Here is a 20945-nt window from a genome sequence, read left to right on the forward strand (position 1 = left end):
TAGTTTGCTATTTAAGAATACTGTTGCTCAACGCAAAGTTAAAAGAGTTTGAGGATTTCAGTAGGCTACCAACATTTTGTGTGTGTGTGTGTGTGTGTATGTGTAAATGGTAGAGATTGCATCCTCAGTACTAAAAAGAAGAGGAATCATATAATTCTAAATAGGTTTTTTATTTTTTGTTTTATTTATGAAATTTTTTTATTTCATTAAGATACTGCCAAAACACATTCCTTATGTATTACAGCAACATGGCTTTTAAACAAATGGGCGCAGGTTCTACTCTGGCCTGCCTGCAGTCCAGAACTGTCACCCACTGGAAATATTTGGCCTACTGTTAGCTGACAAAGCATTCATGAGCTGCAGAGCAGCTGAAATCTAAAATCAAGTTATCAAACTACAGCATTGGTCTTCTCAGTTCCCAAAAGCTTGTAGAGTGCTGTTAAAAGAAAACCATGATGCAACATATGGGAAGCATGCTCCTGTTCTCACATTAAAAAAAAAATACAATATATAGGGGTAAAGATTTACATACCTCGTCCATCTCCTATACCATTTTTGATTACACTATATATATTGTAATCTAAATGCGTATTTTTAAAATGGTTTTTAATGGTCTTTTACGTTGGTTTTTTTGACAGTTTCAACATTTCATGTTATTTTTGTACTTCAAAAATAAAACATTACAAATAAACACATTACAAATAAATATTTATGTTTAATAGTTGATGTTCTTATTGAACATGAACAAAGTTTCAAATAATGAAGTCACTGTATATATAAGTAATCCCTGTGGGTCAAAAATGGCTTCTGATACTTCAGACAGATTCTTTGCTCTAGCACTGTACGTTGTCACTGAGAATGGATATCCCCAATATGGTCATCACAGGCATACAGCTCTGGTTGTGAGCTTATAAGTCCTGCCCACCTGCTGTTTGTGAAGTGACTTTGACTTATAAATCTATTCTCAAGCATAATAGTTCACATGTAGCTGTGTTTAAAGGCCTTGGTTAAAGAGAGTGAACATGTTGAGACAGCGTGAATTACTTTTACACTAATTACATACAGTATTTCGAAATAATAGTATTAACAATAATACTGATTTTATTAATATAGTAATGAAGGTGAAGGTGGTGATAGTGACAATGATATTGGTGGATTTACCAACAAGTGCAGTTCCTGTAATGACCATATGAGGGTTTTCTCTAAAAGTCAATGAAACTCTAGTATTTTATCAGTCTTAGCTTTAACTGATAGATGTCTGTCTGCATTGCACCATGCAGTTTTCGGGTACATTTTAATAAGGAAGATTGCTAGCTTACTACCTTACATTTAATTCCGTCAATTCAGGCTACACAAATCAAATCTAAACTATTACGTACCCATCTTTTACGTGCAGTCTATAACCTCTGTATGTTGCTAAAATCATAAAGAAATGTAATTTTGGTTTGTGGCCTATGAACTCGGAATGAGTTTGACACTCCTGCCTCGTTGGATCGTACACTATTGGTTCATTTTCCCATCGAAAGCAATATTTCTGACAGCACCTGAAGGCGGCACTAGGCCTGTATTCTCTCTACTTCCTGTAAGGGAAGCTCAGTCAGCTGTCACAATTTGAGGCGAGAAGAGAGGGACCACAGCGGAGGAGAAACACACAACAGCAGCTAAAATGTCTAGTTTTTTCAACAAGTTGAGCGGGTACACGTTGGTTCAGCTCAACGAAATTCTTGAGGACGACGAGAAGCTCACAAAAATGGTACAGGAGATGGACGAGGTATGTAAATCTTTTGTAGTCCAGTGTTAGCTACTGACTCCCCTTTCTCGGCCACTGTGTCTGTGTTTTTTTCCCTCAAGCCTTTGTTGTGCTTTCCCAACACTCGCTGGGTTCAGTTACTGGAAATGGCTGTTTCTGGTCGCGGTGAGGATTTAATGTTAAACGTGTGTTGTCAAGCGAACTTACACGTCTCGTAGCCCAAAACAGGGTTAACAACGGGCCGGAGCATTGTCTTAAGTTTTAACGCTACGGAGTTCCAAGGTTTCGACATAGCTTCTCCACAAACCTTTCGTTTCCCAGATAACAAAGCCTGTCAATCTTTTGTAGTAATCACATGCAAGAGTACGACTTAATCGTTACATTTTGGCTCATATATTGACTGCCTGGCTCTGCTCCAGCAGCACAAGGACTCAGCAGTTTCTTTTCACGGTGTCATAAGTCTGTCTTTCTGATAAGCCCCACTTCTCCCCCCCATACGCACAACGATTACAGCCATGCTGCCCAGAATGGTTAAAGCGCAGACAGATATTTGGCATATTAAGACGAAAGGCTAAAAGATTAGCATTTTATACAGGATTTGCCCTTTTGATTATTTCCCTTGCGGCTGCTGCTTCTCTTTCTAAAACCGTCTCTTCCACTGAGGGTTTTAATCTTCCCTTATGTTCTCCTGCTGAATCAGCCCCGCCACCAGGGGCGTTTCCAGGATATTTCAATAGGGGAGCATTGGGGAAAAAATGACCCCAAAACAAGACTCCCCCACCACCACTCCCTCTCCAGGAAGGATGGATAATCAGATTAAAATTTTAAAAAGCGTAGAAAGCAAGTCTAGGTAACATTATTTATGGTTTCTTATGTAAAAGCCACAATCCTACTTAAGTAATGCAAACAAAATTGGCATTAAATATACTTAAAATAGTTAAAGTCAAATTGGTCACCCTTCTTATTCATATACATTTTATTACAAGATCATAATTATTTATTAATTATTGTGAATATGAGTTTAATTTTGGCACTGAATATAATTTTAATTGTACTCAATTGTACTCCTGAGTAGCCAATACAGTGTATTATATAAGTAGATTAACTGTACCCCTGCCCACCACAGCTGCTGGAACGTTTCCCTACCAAGTGCTAAATCCAGAGGAAACACTTCACACCTCTGCTTTTCACCCAACAGCTTGGACCTGACTGTTTATCACAAACATTAAATGCATATTGTCAGGACTTGGGAATTTCTTGTCTGTTGTCATGACGCTGAGGTGTTGTCTAATTTTAGCTTAGTTTTTTTTTGCGCAATAATGACTCGCTGCCTGAGAGGTGATGAAAAGCCTCTATTCACAGAGCTGAGAAACTCGAGCACAAGCTTCTGTATATCAACATAATGACAGTTTCAGCTCGACTACAAGACGCAAGACTACAGGCCTTTGGCATTTGGATGAATGCTGAGCTGTGAGTTGGTCTTTTGTGTTGTCGCTCCTGTTTTTCATCCACACCCTGTCTGATTGTCTCTATGGTTTCGTTTTCCCAAGTCCCATAGGTTACAGAGAGGGAGGAACAGGAATGACACTGCAGCTGTTGACTTGTGTTAGTCATAAGATTGCAAGAGATATTTAAGAGAATGGGACACTTAAAAACATGCCTGAACCACACTTGAAACTGTCTGGGAAGTTTTTTGCTCACAGTACAGTGGATAAGAACAAAGGCAGTAAGTGTCATAAGGCACTGAATGAAACATGAGAGTGCTGAGAGGCACTGTACGCTTTTCTGTAAGCAACAATCTTCTTGTTCTGTAAAAAACACACTGGCTGTGTTGGCATTTGAATAATGCAAATAGCCCTTTTGTGAATTTGTTTAGTTTCAGTGCGTCCTGTTTTTGAACGACTAAGAATTGCAGATACGCTTCACTAGGCTGCTAGGATGTTGATTACCCAGTTGTTGTTTTTTTGATAATTCTCACTGATGTTTCAGCATATTTAGACTTTCTATTATGCTGTCCATTGTGTAAACCAGGAAGTATCACTTCAAGGTCTGTGTGGTTGTGGGTGTAATCAGACATTGACTTGCTTTCTTAATGACACAAATTATACCAATACCAATCCTGTTGATGGTGTTGGCGAAGAGCCAGCTTTCCATTATGCTGTCTGTTTTGAATTAAGATTAATGTGGCTTATCTTTTAAGACCTTCACTAATCCAGGAATTGTGCTGGTGAAGGTTGTAGTCTGTTATTTGGAGGTGTAATCAAACATTTTCAAGTTTTGATGCCAGTAACATGTCATGGTGTCAGTGAAGACCTAGCAGCTAACTTATGTAGCACGAGCATCCATCAAACCTGGAATATCAGAAATTGGTGGGATACAAGGCTATTCTAAAGTAATTAACCATACAATGTAAGGTATTCTCTCCATTACAAGTCAAGGCATTTTATTTATAAGCACGTTTAAAAGAAATGCTGACCAAAGAGCCAAAGCTATCTTAAGAATGTATAAAAAGCCCATCTGACAATAATAAATGGACAATTACTCCTTAATTATTGTTTTCAGTGTGCAGACAGAGAATATTTTCTTAAGGTTTTTCTATGTTCATTTTGGAGAAAAACATCTCACACTACATCATGTGTTGTTTTACCTAAAACATGAAAAATCCATGCCATCTGTATTTACAAATATTATTCAACAATTAGAACACAGCTTATTATAAACTAGTCTTTGCATTCCAAAGCAGTGGCAGGAAACCTCGCGTGTGTGGGACGTGCAGTTTTCCCAGGCTCACTAAAATGGCAGCTCAGGTGGTTGTATAACCTTATGTTCCTCCCAACCTCACCTTTACTCTGTTAGTTCACAGTAAAAGGATTCTAGTTTGTTTATTTTGAGATTATTTGGTTACATTGCAGGTGGACTGTGCCTATGTGTCAAGGTCCCCCCCCCCCCCGACCCTCTGTCTGACCTCTACTTCTCCTGTTGAGCACCATATGTAGTCAAATTTAACCCAAACTGTATCTAAGGGTTAAGAATTAAGCACTTCTATAAAACATTTCCTGATGGGCTTTTTAAATGCTTATTTTACTGTCCATTTTGAAGCCAGCTAAGATAAAGATGTTTTTTTTTTTTTATTATTTTGAGACCTTCAGTAAACAGGAAAGTGTCTTGCTCAAGGTTTGTTTAGTTGGGGAGTGTACATAATCATTCTTATTTTTTTTTTTTGTAATGATGACAAAGGAAAGCCGGGGCGCATCCTTTTGATCGTGTTGTTGAAGAGCAAGGAAAACAGTGCTAGGTTAGCTAGCTCAGTAACAGTAACGAGAGAATTAAGACTTTGGTACTACTACTTTGACTTGTAGCATCTGATATTGACCATGCAATGTCAGGTGCATGGTCAATATCATGCACCTGACATTGCAAATCTAGTGTTGGGACAAATCTAGTGTCCCAACACTAGATTTGCTAGTTTGCTACATATCTTTGATGAGAATCTCCTTCAGTAAAACCTTTCACTTTATCTCAAAACAACAAGAAAGGAATAGCATCTTAAATGCAGGATGCATCTTCCACACTAGTGTTTGGATCTACAGTACTTGTTATCGACCATATAATTCCCCTTTTTGTGCCAGCAACCTAAGAATCCTGATTACTAGAAATAACTGAACAGTTGAGTCTTTAGACTTTTATACCAAATCAGTTTTGCTGTGTCTAAACGTTCAGACAGTGTGATGTTGTTTCAAGAGTCCATGCAGAACTGTACTGGACTGCATTTGCACTACAGTGTCATTTCTACGTTGTACACAATTGTTCCTCTTCTCTAAGTGGAATCCTTCTGACCCATGGTTCGAAAGAGCCTGAACTCTTCACCTTTCCACTTGAGAACTCTGCAGCCAGTCTGCAGTTTCAGACTTCATAATTTTATTTCTCACTTCCATAACCGATGCAAGATGTGATTCTAGTTTGTTTTGTTTTTTTTTTCATGTTTTTGTGAGTGCTGCGTTACAGTGACCTGAATTCAGTTGTGGTTATTTCAGCATCTCTCCAAAGTTCAGGTCTGTGGTCCATCCAGGCAAGCGCTTGACCTACATTCGTTGTCATTATTTCAGGAGGGTGGGCTGCGATGTAGAGCATTTCCGCAAGTAAACAATAATATGGTTTTGCTCTGACAGAACAAGCCTGCAGTTATAAATGCTATTTTAAAGCTCTGCATCACTAGTGGGGCCGTAATGAATGAGCAAATCAGATCTTCCAGTAGTAAGACCAGTCACCTGGAGATGTGACGGTGCAAATTGTAGTTATAGTAGACTTGTTTAGCTGCTTTTACTGCATAAAATGTTGCCTCCCCTCATTCAGTCCAACCACTGACTACTTTTAGAAACTATTCCATAAGCCTGGCCTGCGCTGTGGAGTATTTTTAGAGTTTTCCTGTGTTCTCGCCCAGTCCTATTTGAGTTTGTACATAGAACATGTTGGATGTGTGAAATGAGTCATCAGAGAAGGCACAAGAGATTTTTTTTTTCTTCTTTAATCCCCCGCTGTTCCAACTGTAACATGTTGTTTATCCCATTTGTCTCCATTGTTTCAGTTCATATTTGTGTTGATGTAATACTCCACCAATTATTCAACAACTCGTCATTTAAAAACAGTCGTGGATGGAGTTTTCCACAGTGAAAAAAAAGATGACATTGTATCATCATCTCTCTCTCTCATATATGCATGTATGCATATGATATTAACATTGAATCATAAGTTGCTGCATTGTGAGTCAAGTCACTCTGTAATAATACACATCACTCCAAACATCAGCACGGTACAAATTGCTTCTGTTCCGCCAGCATTTTTGTCTCACGTCTTTGTTTTGGTCCTCTAGCTAAGACTGCACAAGTAGTAGATGTTTTTTTTTTTGTTTTTTTTGGAGTATTACCAACAGTCATATGAGCTCATTCACGGATTTTTCCAGGTAGAGAAGCTTATATAGTCATTGCTTCCTGCCCACTGTGCATGTTGTGGTTAAAAGTGGGTACGGTAATAAATATATTCTGCAGTCTAATTTTCAATTATTCTGTTCTACTTTCCCACACTGAGCAGAATAGCGAGCAAAAAGCATTTTGACTTGCTTGTGTTTTATTCTAGGGTCGTTGGCAACACTGTTACACTTTCAGTCATTTAAAAGCCTGATTTTTGTCTCTTTTGTCGACTGTTTGTAACAGTTCATGAGTTAATAATTTCTTTAAGATTTCTTGTATCAAGTGTTTTCAGAATTACGACGATCTGTTGAGCAACAATGTAAAAAAACAAAATGTGCACCTATGTGTGGGAACATTTATGTAAGATACTAATAAAACAAAACCTTTGCAAATTGCCACTCATATAAAAGTCCTAGCTGTTCTTTGTTACATTTGTACAGAAGAGAAAGCCTTTGGTCTTGCAGCCAAACATATTTGAAGATGTCACTTAAGATTCTTCAGAATTGTTACAGGTATTTTTTTTTTCTGCACTTTTTTTATTTTATTTCATAGACTGAAAATTTAAAGACTGAAACATTTTTGGCATGATATTTGAAAACAAAACTGTTGTTAGTTGTATTATTAATTGTATTAGCATTGATATGACAGTATATTCTGATAAAATTGTCAAGTGTGTGCACTAACATTAATGTGGAAAAAAAGGAAATCCTTCATATCTTGGATTTAGAATTACAAATGGAATCGTTTCTTTCCTATCTAAATTATCTTCTTGTCATTTTGTAAAATTTTGCACTATTATTAAAAAACAACTGGTTTGATTGTAGGTGTACACAGGACTGTGCAAAGGTCTGAGCCACCTCTTGTTTCTTTATGTTTTTCTTGCAGGGTATTTTTCTTTGGACTGCTTTTGCACTCATTTTCAGTCCAGTCCTTGAGCATTTTCAAAAAAACATTTTGTTGAGCTACTTATCACACACCAAAACATTTTAACTCGTCTGCACACAACGGATAACTTGGCAAAGAACACATTTTAAATTTAATCTTCATGCACTTCATTACAAGCAGCCTCCCACAAAAACACAACTGTATTTTTCAGACCATAAGGTGGATTATGAGCGCACTGTCAATTTTTGAGAAGATTTAAGGATTTTAAGTGCACCTTATAGTCTGAAAAATATGGTATAATTTATTCCCATTTCTTTAGCTTAATCTTTGAAAAATGCTAAATATAACACAGTTTAACAGGCATAAAATAGTAATTATTTCCCAGCAAGGTGATTCTGTGCCTGGTTCTGCTGGAGGTTTCTTCCTGTTAAAAGGGAATTCTTCTTTCCCACTGTCACCAAAGTGCTTGCTCATAGGGCGTCATATGATATATGTTGGATTTTTCTCTGTATGCATGTCTTACAACATAAAGTGCCTTGAGGCGACTGTTGTTGTGATTTGGCACTTTATAAATAAAATTGAATTTAATTCCTAAATAGCTATTAATTAAAAGAAGAAAAAAAATCAGGTGAACAGTATTGCCAGAAATGGGGAGGTAAGCCCTGAGAGATGCATCTGGCCCTTCAACTGATCCATCTACTCTGCCCTGAAGTCTCATTAGAAATGGTCTCAGTGGAAGGGTAGCTCTCAAGAAACTACTCTTAATTGTAAATCCAAATAAATTATTATTATTTTTTTTTAGATATAACAGTCAATGTCTACAGCTAACTGTCATGCTCTGTCTTTGTTTGGGCTGCAATTCAGCCAGTGGTGTTGGGATCGTCTCAAAACTAATAGAATTTCGAGCACAGAAAAATCTAAGAATTCGAGTCACTGTGTAAAAGAATCTGAAAAGTGTCTGGGAACATGTACAAACACAACAATGCAATAAACGCATACCTGGATAGAAGACCACACAATAGAACACTACCAGTCTTCAGCAATAAATTGCTGCTCTGGTTTCTCCTTTTTCTACTGCAGTAAAAACATACGTGAATCGAAAAAAGCCCCAAATGGAAAAACAGCCAGCCAACGTTCAACGAATGCCTTTGGAATATCCACCAAGGAGCCCAGGGAATTATTTCTGAAGAATAGAAATGAGGAGAATTTCTATTATATTGGAATTGTACAAACTCTGTTTCTGTCTTACATACTGTATATCCATGCAAGCTGGCACGTATCAATAAATCGCTGCACCCGTTCCCCATTTTCCAAGCAAAATATAAAGAAATGAGGCTGCCTCAAGACTTTTGCACAGTTCCGTAGTCAGTGCTTAATGTAATGCAAGTGAGTCATCAGGAAACAGGTGTTTACACACCTGAATGGAATGGAGCCCAGAACATGATTTGACCTGCAGGTTTCCTGCCATGACAAATCAGTCGTGTCCTCACGTCAGGCTCATTGTTTGCTAATAAAGTGTACCAGTTAGGAAGGTCCGTGCTTCCTCTCTTTATATTGTTTTTGTTGTCTGCTGCTCTACTCGAAACTTTAAAGAGTTTAAATTTGACCAATTCTGAAGTGCAAAGTAAAATTATTTCTAAATTATATAACAGCATCCGGCGGTGTAAAAACGACAGCGCTCTGTATATTAAAGTGAAGTGTGAAAAGGAGGGTAATTTGACAATTACTGAGAAGTGTTGGGCTCACGCATGCAAGATACAGTGGGCTACCACTGGGTCTAATGTTTGGCGTGAATTTTGCTGGAAAAGCATTATGAGATTTTTCATTACCCCTGCTCAACAAAGATATCGAGGAATTGGTGATAAATGTTGGAGATGTGGGGGAGATGGAGCTAACCATTTCCACATCTTTTGGGACTGTAAAGATATTTGCCAGTATTGGTCTCTAATTTTTGTTTGTTTGTTTGTTGTTGTTGTTTTTTTTGGGGGGGGGGGGGGGGTGTTTTTGTTTTTGTTTTTTTTTTCTTCTTTTCTTTTCTCCTTTTTCTGTCTTCTTTATTTTTCAATTATAAGTTAAAATGTGACAGCAAAGAAAATGTAAAAAGGCAAACTACTGTTATGTTCAACAGCTGTCCCAATAAAAGAGATAATAATAAATTTGACCAATTATGATATTTTTCTTTTTAGATGGAAAATATCCAAAATGACAAACGATAGCTTTGAGCAAGGCCTTTCAGGACTTTCTTTTTTGTTTATATAGATTGTTTTTCATGTATCTTGCTGCTTGGTTAAAGACGTTTAAAAATACTGAATATTTGGTGTGGATCAAGGCAGATGAAGGTTGGGTTTTCATGGCCAGAATTTGTCTTTCTAAACATGTGCAGATGTTTGTAGGAGATTCCTCTAACCAAACATTTTAATTATTGATGATTATATCAGTGATCAGTGTTGAAAAAGGACATTTTCTCAAGACTGATATTAATAACACTTATTTCTTGTTTTGTAGATCCAAGAAGTCCAGCAGAACAAGGAGAGGACACTGGGCAACAACCGAACCCTGGCAGAGCAAAACCTTGCCCTGCAGCCCAGACTGGAGCACAAGAAAGAGCAGCTCATCAAGCGCTACAGCAGTCTGCAGGAGGGCTTTGAATCCTATCAACTCCGCAAGTCCACCTTAGGTACGGCAGCAGCAGTGTGGAGAGAGAGTTTAGAGGCATTTTTTATTGAACGGTTTGTCTTGAATTTTTAACGTCCAAAGGAAATTTGAACACTGTTATCCGTGAAGTCACTGAGAAGTGATACTTGCAGAAATGCTCAAGGGAATAGCCTGAAACGGAAAAGGCACACACACACAGGGTGTGTTGCTAATCGCAGCTGTGCTTTTTAAACTCCTTGTTGCATTATTGTAGTACACTGTGGGGAAAACAAGTTTACTCTCACATATTAACATCCTAACAGTAAGTACATTTAAATATCTGTGCACAAGGCCTTCACATCATTTCTGAACAGAGTGAACATTTCTGTTTGCATTTAGAAACGGAAGCAAGTCATGCCTGAGCTACTCTCTCAGACTGCAAATGATAAACATGGGACCTTATTTAATCTTTTTAATATATTTTGTTCTATTCATGATTAGTAGTGAAATCAGTTATTTTTATTTCCTTCACATTTTTTAACATTTGAGTTAAAAAAAAAATTGAAGTGGTCATAGTGCCAGTGGTCAACGTCCCCATCACCCTTCTCTAAGCTTTGATGACGGAGGTGAGGAATGGATCACTTTTCTTTTTTTAAAACCCTAATTGGCGAATGAGGAGATGGTTTTGGTTACTTACTGATCTAGTGGTGGAAATGCTTAGTTAATCTTACTTTGTTTTTACCCGTGTAAGTGCCAAAGTTCTCTCTAAGTTTCTGCTTTGTTTTGTTGTGTGTTTGTTTTTTTTGTTTGTTTTTTAAATCAGTCTTCCTATTTACGTGAGACTTAAGTAACCAGTCACAACACAACTGTCATTTCATAGTCACTGTTGATTATGAAAATGTCTGGGGTATTTTTAAGACCTGTTTAGGATTGTTTTAGGGTTTATTATTATTTCAGTGTCCTGACGTGATTCTATCTGTGATCCAGTCAAAAACAGCTTCTGTTATAGTTTTTACACTACCTGTTTGATGTAATCAACATATCATTATGGGTGTGCTGCAGAACACACAGTATGGTCATAATTGGTGAGGAAACCCTAAGAAACTAAAGGTGATAGCAGTTTCCTGTTGCTAGGAAGGTGATGTGGTACATAGCCTTTGTTCCTCATTGTTTCTTCTGTTTGTGTACATGAACACACACTCAAGAGACCTGTTTGACCAGTTGTCACATTTACTGTAGAAGGCCTCAGCAGCCTTGTTCCCAGAAGTGCTGTTCAACATGTAACTGCAGCTCAGGTTGAGAAACTCATGAAAGTGTTACAGGCTTGTAGCGTCCCTCACCGGCATACCTTCACAGCACTTCAGCATGTGAAGAAGACGGCGTGACGATGTTTGTGACCTTGGTGACGCAACGGTTGCTAAGCAGCTCACTCAGAATAGAATGCAAGTCATTTATTCCTCTTGTGCTCTGATAAAAGTTTGACTTTGGCTCTGTCTCTGCTGGAAAGACAGGCTCTCACAGCTTTCAAAGGTTGTCACAGTCAACGGGAGATTTCTGTGTTGTGAAAATGAAGTTCCGTTAAATAAATTTTAGTTCTCAAGAATCTTTTTCCTTGTTACCGTGTTATCGGCGTCAAATATTTTAAGCTCTCTTCTTGGTGCTTGGACTGATATTATACCAATCCAGTGTGTTTTTGTGACCTTGTGATTTTGTTTGCCAGCATGAAGTGGCTTTTGTCAGATGTAGGTTACCCAGTGTCCCCCACCCCCACCTGCCATGTAGTAGTTGTCCTAGATGTGGATTTACTGGAGAGTAGCTGGGGAGGGACAGCGATGCTCAGAGCTGAGAGAAACAGTCATTTGACCCAGATGGGAGATTAGACGTACAGTAGCTTGTTGTGCGCTCGTTTGCATATTGTCAAACACCAGCTCTCCCTCATTTCCTCTCTTTTTCTCCAGAAATTATATGGCCTCTGCTTTACCCTTTACTGTCCAGTAGGCACTCCCCCTCTTTTCTATCACCACTATCCACTGCCTTTGAGGACGCCAGCCCTCAGTGGAGCATTGTGCTGCCAGGCAAGCTGCTATAAAACAGCCACAGTGGGTGGGAGGGAGTGTGGAAGTTGGAAGGATGAGAGAGAGAGAGAGAGAGAGGCAGGCAGGCAGGCCAACAACTCCCCCTTTTCACATATTCACAGCAGAAGTTGATGTGGATTCATTTACTAAATGGCCGTCCCATGATCTCTAGGCCCAGACTGGTGTTGTGTTCACCCAATTCTCCACTGAGTCAGAGAATTGGAGCTTTGTGCGCTGATCTGCCTGAGAATCTGCCTTGTTATGGGAGCGAGGTGGAAACAATAAGAGATGGGAGTTCACCCCGGAAAAAGGCTTTGTGTCAAGCATGAAGCCCCGGCCAGGGAGTTTTTTGTTTTTTGGAATCTAAGGGCAGCATTTTGGATTTCCAGGAAAATCTGACCTCTAAACACGGGGCTTCCATAGGCTGAAATTAAATTCAAGAAAAATAAAGTTTTACGTTGTCTTATATTTCCTGAAAGTTTGCCGTAGGTAATAAAGGTAGAGATGGTCTGTTCTTCACAAAGTCAGTGGAAATGATGAATTTTGTAAGTCTGTTTCCATGATTGTCCATTATCATTGTAGTGGCCTAAAAGAATAAGAAGGGATCTTCTATCAGCAACTTAATGGTGGGATCAAAAGTCTCCAGCATTTGGCACATATGATGCAGATGATGATCATAAAAAAGTGCAAAGAAAGTGAGCGCTCAGTTTCTTTCTCACATCCCGCATAAAGAGAAAGCAATATAGGCTATAGTGGTTAACCTTGACCTGTTTAGCGACAAGTGATTTAACTTATAGTAATTGTTGAACATGGGTGGAAAGAAATATCTGAAACAAGATACATACACTAAGAATGTTTTTGTCTTAGTCTTAACAGAATAAACTTAAACTCAGCGTAGAAGGCTGTTTTATGACCTTGTCACACTTTAGCATCACGTGTGGTAAAGACGAGCATCAAATACTGTCCATTATTTAAGGTTTTTGTACTCAAAGGGTTAAAGTTGTTCACAGATTGTGTTATTTCTTGATGAGATGACAAGCAGCCAGGCTGCAGCTTTTATCTAAAGTTGATCATTAACTAAAACCGTCGTGTGTGTGTGTGTGTGTGTGTGTGTGTGTGTGTGTGTGCTCTTGTGTACTCTGTCAAGCTAAATCTCATTGTGCTAGTATTCAAGTCCTCAGCTAGTGTGTTAAATGTGATCTGATCACAACAAGGACAACATGTGTTGGTACATTTCGGCGTTAGTGTTTAAAAGGGTTAGACAGTAGTTCAGGTAACTACAATCACCCACTGTGTAATTATCAAGACTATTAACAAGGTGTGTCTGAAAAAGCCTTCACTATCTGTCATGTTTTCCACACAACCTTTGGATTCGTTTAATGAAGCTTCTTTATCCCAGCGTTCGCCCATACTGATTAAAAAGGTTACCACTAACTTCCTTCGTTTTCCGTTTCCCTTAATAAAAGACCCAACATTCGGAACTAATACACCAGAAAAGCTGCATGAGACTTTGACTGTGGCCTTGGAACACAACTTGGCGTGCTTAGTCTCATGTGGGAGGAAGCACACGCTCAGACAGCTGGGAAATCTTAGAGTGGTGCTGCCAGGGAAAGTGGGACCAGACTGAGATGAGGGGGTAGGATTAGGTGCTTTAGCAATTCCTTTTGGGGAACCCAAGCTTGTTGTTATAATAATGATAATATATGTAATAATATATGTAATGTAATATATTAATGAAGGGACACTCGGATTGTCTTTAAAATGTCTTGGACTTTTCAAGCGATGGCAGCGTTTTTGAAGCTCTACAGCTAGTCTGTCTCTGCCTTAGATACAGTCAGAATGTAACCAATCAGAACAAAGAACGCCTGCTGTTCAGTACCACCAATGAGCCAACCTGTACTGGATTTTTCTCTTGAAATCAAGCTTCCTTAGACCAGTAGAAGGAGTCTGTTCCAGCTGTCAAGGGGCAGCATGTTAATGTTTGCACTTTTGAGCTACAGGTAGCTTTCTAGCATGGATGTTTACCAGTGTTGCTCTATATCAGCTCGAAATCTTGATTTATTTGTCCAGAAGAGCTCATCAGGTTAGACTGGACTGTGTGTAGATGGAGAGTAGTTTGGTGTTCTTGGTCTCACCGTCAGGATGCAGTCCCAGCTCCAGCTGGTGTAGACTTTCATCCCTGCATAGAAACACAAACAAAACTGTGCTCCTCCTTGGAGACACCAGGGCAGTTTCAGTTGACTCAGTTGAGCTTTGCAAGTTCACCGCAAACAGACGTGCTCTGACGGTTTGGAAGTGGCAGTCTCCGGACACTGACTGGCAGCATTCACACGTCCCGCCTCAGCTTTGTGTAACAGGCTCATTGAAACCTTTTAATGCCAGAACATTCATGTTTAAAGCGATGTCTTTTTATGAGCTCCTTGGTTTGAGAATACATTTGTGTTCCTTTGAGCAGTGTGTAAACACTACGTAATCATCCCGTGACTCAAATGCCTGAAGGATTGTGAACAGCTCTACTACTTCACTTACATCAGAGAGCTCACAAGAGATGAGAGAATTATGGGTTTGACTTGCTACCTGTATTTGCTTTCTTACATTGTGGAAAACAATTCCGGTTATACAACAAGCACGGTTAACTCTGACTGACTGCTGCCAACAGCGACCACGCCTCCTCCCAGTTCAGGCCCAGCACAGTAATCTTTGTCGTTCCTCTGTCTTCCTCTTCAACAGACCACAAGTCAGGAAACACCTCTCTGGATATTCTGCTGGCCCTGCTTCAGGCAGAAGGAGCCAAAATAGAGGAGGAAACAGAGGTAAGCATTCTTCAGCTGTCACCACGGATGACTTCATGTATCCTCGGTCAGTAATTCTTATACCTGCTGCTCTAGTTGATGGTGTGTTCTCCTACAGAGGCTTCATTGTTCATATCTAAGATCCCTGTTGGAGAGTATGTGGGCAGCAGAATAGCTGACATAGAGGTGACTGCTACCTGTCCCGTCAGTGTTTTAAGGTGTTCTTCATCAGATTATACACAGTCATGTAAGAACTGTGCTTATCATTAAAAATATTCCAACATGTGGTTTTCTCATTTATTTTTGAACTTTACAGAAACTCCTAACATGAACCAGTACCACACAACCCTAAATAGGCCTTAACATGTCACAAAAATACAAAACAAAACAGGAGTGCTACAGCTAATAAGAAATCTAAACTCACAAAGGAACAGTAAAATATAGACTGAACAATACAGTGTGGTGTAAATCGCATTCTGCAGTAGCTCGCTACGAGTTGTTCTCAGTTGACATTTTAATAACAGTGGTGAAGTTCCCAAACATGAGCTTGTTTCTAATGAGCTACTCTGAGCTATTCTTTGTCAGTACAAACTTCCTCCTACATTCCAGGCACTTCCCACACTGGATTTATTTGCCATATTCTCCAAATCAATCAAATTGCTTAAGTATAAATTTGTCAGGGACATGCAATCGGTTTCACAGCTTGAATAACTGTAAATCTGGGCAGCCTAAAACAAAACAAAACTTCCTCTACAACTTCCTCTACAAAAACATTTGTGGTAATCATGGTCGTGATAGTGATTTTTGGTATGAACAGTCATGGCCTAATTACGCAGGAGTTAAATCTCAGATTTGTGCAGCTGAACTTCTTTTTAAGAGCGTGTGATCACAGATCATATTTGAATGTGACATTTCTTCTGCTAGTCTCTGCACTGACTGGCTGCTTAAAATCAGCTGCTGTGCAAGTCTTTTACCCTTTATGCTCCCAAGAGCACGCACCTGAAGTTCTTTGGTTGCAAGTATTGTTAAAAATAATGATACTTGGATGGCAGCATCACATTTCACAAATGTTGATAGAGTAAAGTATATCACTGTATGGCGTCAGGTCCTGACAGCATTTTTAAAGTGTCCCAGTTTATTTGGAAACAAGGATGTGCGTCGGCTGTTTTTCCTGGTATGATAAAAACATTAGAATACAAACTACTCGTAAACTGGTATGGTTGCCAGTGTTTATACTCAGTACTCTAAGTGTAGCAGACGTTGTTTTACTTGGTGTTTCTAAAAGGTTTGCGTCTTCTAGCATCAAACACAGAGCTACATTATATCAAACCCACTGATCGATGATTTAGCTCCATCTTCGATTCTTCAGTCAATAACTGTACGCTGACTGTTGTCAGTATAAAATATATACTGTAAATGTGGTAGATGTGGAAAAGATGAGACTCGTGCTTCTGTACGTGTCTGATAAATATCAGACTTCTTATATAAGCATGCAGTCCCTCACCTACATAGAGAGCAGGCAGCTGCCATTGATGAGTAGTGTTAATATAGTTTAGTAGTGTAGTGTTGAAGTGATATTTGAATTAGTTCGCTCAGTTTATGTGGGAAAATTGTCACTTTTTGTGACATTTTACCAAATGGAAGTGAGTGAGCAGAGAACCCACCATTAGATGAATCATTTTAAATGTTACATTCGTCAACAGTGAGTGATTCTCCCGCGTTGCTATTCCTATCAGTGTGACTCATGTCGACACTCTCTCTGTCTTATCAATTCAGCTTTAGTCATGTAGCAGCAGTTCACAAAACGCCATTATCTCAAGACACTTTTTTTTTAGCCAGGTAGAGACCCCACAGTATCAGGAATAGAGGATCCCTTATCAGCATGCACTTTGTGACAGTCGGGAAGAAGGAAGTCCCGTTCTGCTTTTAGAAACTTCGACCCACCAGAGCCCTAAAATTTGTGCAAATATTTTGTGCGTTTTTTAAAAAAATAAATAAATAAATTTTCAGACCCCTTTTCTTATTGCAGCCATTCACACTGACAGCGTAATTTCAGTGGAAACTTTTTCAGCATTTTTATTTATTTATTTTTGGATTAACCTTGTTTATTCTCTCTCTAACTCTGCTCCAAATCCCTTCTGTCCACAGAACATGGCTGATTCTTTACTGGATGGGGAGATGACTCTGGATTTGTTTATCGATGCCTACCAGAACAAGAGGAAGCTGGCCCACCTGAGACGGGTTAAAATCGAGAAGCTGCAGGAGATGGTGATGAAGGGCCAGCGGCTGCCCCAGCTGTCAGTCCCTCCCTCCCGCTCTCAGGAAATCTCCGGAGCTGCTTCTCTCCTCAGCGAGGCTGGCAGCAGCTCCTCTTCCCCCCTCGCTCAGCCCAGAAGGAAGCCACCGCCACCTCCATCCCAGCCAGCACCAATTCTAAGTCCACCTCCAACCGCTGAGCCACAGCCTCCCTTCTCGTACCCAGCATCTCAATACCCACCCATTCCTCCCCGAACAGGGCAACCCTTCCCCAACATCCCCTCTGGCTACCCCAACAGCTACCTCTCTCAGTACCCCCCTGCTTTGCCTCAGAGGGCCCCACCCCGGATGGCCCCACAGCCTGGATTCATCATGCAGTAAATTTAAAAAAGTTGTCACTACTGGAACTGGAACTGTGTTGTCTGCCTTCTTGGATTACGACCAAACACAACACAAGAAAGCAGACCTGCACCGGCTGGTCTGGTCGGCCGAAGCAGATCTCCAATAAACCTCTATGGATTCCCGCTCACATCTCATTCTCACCAACAATCCTCCAACAACAAAACGACGAGTTCGTCTTCGACTCTTGTCCAGCCTGAGCACCTTTAGGGGAAGCGCAGCAGGCTGTGGTGACAGCGTGAGTCTGCAGGCTGCTGAGCTGGGACTCCTCATTTATCAGCACTTTCTGTCTCCCAGCCATCTTCTCACCTTTCCTCAAACATGTTCCTCAACTTTTTATGATTTTTCAAAAAAAAAAAAGGGTTCAATTAGTCATTTCCATCTGCAGAGCACTAATTTACTGATACCTTCAATGCAAGCAAGGAGAGACCCTAATTACTGTGCAGTGTAGATGAAAATAGTTCCCAGAATATTCAGGCAAAAACTGCATCTATGCTGTGACTTTTTTTTCTTTTCTAAATAGGAAACATTCATAAGGTACATAGAAATCTTTGAATTTCAGCATCTTCTTATGATAGCGTACTGAGTTATGTTAATAATAGCCAGGATAGACTGATTGACACGTGTAAAAGAATGGCTGACTGGTCCATCTCAGGGCACAAGTTTTTAAAGGGGTTGTTGAGGAAGGCGATGGGAGGCTGAGCTTGTAAGAAATAGAGAGCGAGTAGGCCGGCGTGGCCTCGCATAATGAAGGATTCGTGTATAGCCATACAGTACACTCAAGATGTGTGTTGTTGTTTGTTTTGTTTGTTTGTTTGTGGGTTCCTGTGCTACACTCCTCTTTTATGTCGTTAACACCCTCAGTTGGGGTTGGAAGTGATGCCAACAGTTCTTTGGATCTCATCAGTTTTCTGTCACACTGAGCACCAAAGACTTCCCACATCATTCTGTGTTAGTTTTTTATTTTATTTTTATTTTTTATGTAAACAGTAGGGTTATGTACCATCGTTCCTAACGTATCTGTTTGTGATATTGAGCTGAAACACTCTTCTTATGTACATGCAAGCCAGGTGTGCTGATGGGAGGCAGAGGTTAACCTGGTTTGGGAGAAACATTCTGGTGCAATTGTTTTGGAAAAAAAAATCAATTTTTTTTCCCCCTCTCCTCCTGACTGCGGTCGCTGTGCACTGTTGAAGAGCCACGAGTGCCTACACTTGAAGTGACGTTGATGACGTCTTGCTGACTACTCCAAGTTTCTTTATGTTCACATAGAGAATCCCCACCTTACGCCCCAGCCTCAGATTAACATGAAAAATGAAAACAAAACAGGTTGAGCATTATCTCCTCCCTCTCCCGCTGACTCTCTGTTCCACGAGACAGTTTAGAAAGAAAAAAAAAAAAAAAAGCCTGACTGTTTTTGCTTTCTCACCGGTAGCAGAAAGCCCATACTTATGTGCCAGAGAGACGGGACACTCCCCCAGGCTCTGTGCCAAGTGGTGCTTTTATTTCTGCTTCCAACGCCTGGAGGGATCTTACTGGTTTTTGTATTTAGTGTTTCCTTTTCTCTTTAATTGGTAAAATAACAGGGCTCGTCAATCACTTGTGTCATGTCTCATGTGGTTGAACTTCACATGTAAGCAAATGTCAGCAGGAAAAAGCAGAAGCTAAAGCATCAACGTCTCGATGAACCAGCATTTCTAACGACTAACAACTGATAATTCTTTCATGCATGGCCTTTGTTCTGTGTTCATTTTGAGGATTCCTATTTAATACTACCTTTTTTTTTTTTTCCTTTTTCTTTTTTTTTCTTTTTTTTTTTTTTTTAGCTCTTGAGCTGCTTTTTGTGTTCGAACTGATCCTCTGCATCCATGGTTTTATATGTGATTGGTGATAATTTCAGTGTAATGTTGTAGGTATTTACTTATAATGAATGTTTAAGTGGAATTTAATGCTATTTTCAAGTTCAATAAATCTGTTCTTTTTGTATCCGTTTTTTGCAGGGCTTTCTTTGTAATCCACAGCTTCCTCAGAGTTTCACAGACCTGTTACTTTTTGACAATGAAATAAGACTGCCATCTAGTGTTCCATAGTTGTTATGCAATGAAAACGTCCTCTAATGTGGGCAACAGTGCCACAGTTCGCACAGTAATGTGCAAAAGTCTCGAACCACCCCTCGTTTCTTATATATTTTTTTCCAGGAAATTGCAAAGTAGGTGCAGCAATTTATCGAAAGGTGCAAACATAAATGGCACAAACAGTTTGTACAAATCTTCTTTGAACAGATGTACGTGATTGTTGAACCTGCCCTTTCTTCTTTTGTCCTCCATGCCTCTAGTTTTAGGCTAATAGCTCTTTGGGAATCACCTTGTTGCAGCAAAAATGCTATTTTATGTCTGTTGTCTATTGTGCATAGAAACAGCTTTGATCTATCCCTTGGTTGGTGCCTTTTTATGCTGGAATTCATGGGTCAATGTTAAGTAGCTTAGCAAACAAAACAAAACAAAAAAAACATTCCTGTAAAATTAGTCAGATACAAAGACTCAACTGAAAAGCGGCTAGTGTCCAAAGAAAAACTTTGAAATTGTGATAGATTTCTATACAATCTGCTGTATTTATTTTTAGTACAGTGAGTAAATTACTCACAGTGCAGGCTGGGAAAAGCAGTTCTGAATATAATTCTGTTTTGTTTTGTATGGCAGTGTGAATTAGATTAAGATACAGAAATCCAGAGTTTAGTTGTTTTTCCCCCAGCTCATGTATTTGTAGAGTATAACTGTTCAGCCACCCCTCATTTCTTTATGCCTTCCTTAAAAGAATTACAAAGAAGTCTAACTCCTTTAAAGTGCTCTTGAGCAATAAGCCTCCAGGCTTTGTCAGTCTTTAAAATTCAACTCTACATTTATTTGATATAAACATATGTCCATGCAGAGTGGTTGTCCACTACAATATGATTAGGTTAAATAGGCTACTACATCATAAATGTTGTGTATTAATAAGAGGTGTTTTTGAATCCATGCAATGGAAAAACCTACTTTGTCTCTTGTTGGACCTGCAAGTGCACTGAAACACAACAGTGTGCACCTTTACTGAATTCAAAGCTATTCCTTGAGAAAAAAAAAACATGAGACCCTTTAGTTACACTTCTGTGGGTACTAAATAAATAAAGGGAAGGGATAGCTCAGTAGGT

General features: G+C 39.4%; 1 protein-coding gene across 1 annotated transcript; it reads left to right on the forward strand.

Annotated features, from left to right (window-relative positions):
• The first annotated feature begins 1533 nt into the window (after positions 1-1533).
• On the forward strand, positions 1534-19744 carry vps37ba (VPS37B subunit of ESCRT-I a). Its single transcript, XM_085474606.1, has 4 exons — positions 1534-1771; positions 10108-10279; positions 15042-15124; positions 17252-19744. The coding sequence occupies exons 1-4, from the start codon at positions 1667-1669 to the stop codon at positions 17738-17740; spliced, it is 849 nt and encodes a 282-aa protein (XP_085330732.1). The 5' UTR covers positions 1534-1666; the 3' UTR covers positions 17741-19744.
• Positions 19745-20945: the final 1201 nt, after the last annotated feature.

This window comes from Copadichromis virginalis, linkage group LG12 (genome assembly GCF_057382275.1).
Source record: "Copadichromis virginalis isolate Kocher_CV1m ecotype Utaka linkage group LG12, C_Virginalis_male_GT1.1, whole genome shotgun sequence".
Classification (NCBI taxonomy): Eukaryota; Metazoa; Chordata; class Actinopteri; order Cichliformes; family Cichlidae; genus Copadichromis; species Copadichromis virginalis.

Excerpts from the sequence above, each read along its gene's own strand:
- vps37ba (XM_085474606.1), top strand. The coding sequence starts at position 1,667 with ATGTCTAGTTTTTTCAACAAGTTGAGCGGGTACACGTTGGTTCAGCTC. Across the intron at positions 1,772-10,107 it reads TGGTACAGGAGATGGACGAG|ATCCAAGAAGTCCAGCAGAA; the intron begins GTATGTAAATCT and ends CTTGTTTTGTAG. Across the intron at positions 15,125-17,251 it reads AAATAGAGGAGGAAACAGAG|AACATGGCTGATTCTTTACT; the intron begins GTAAGCATTCTT and ends TTCTGTCCACAG.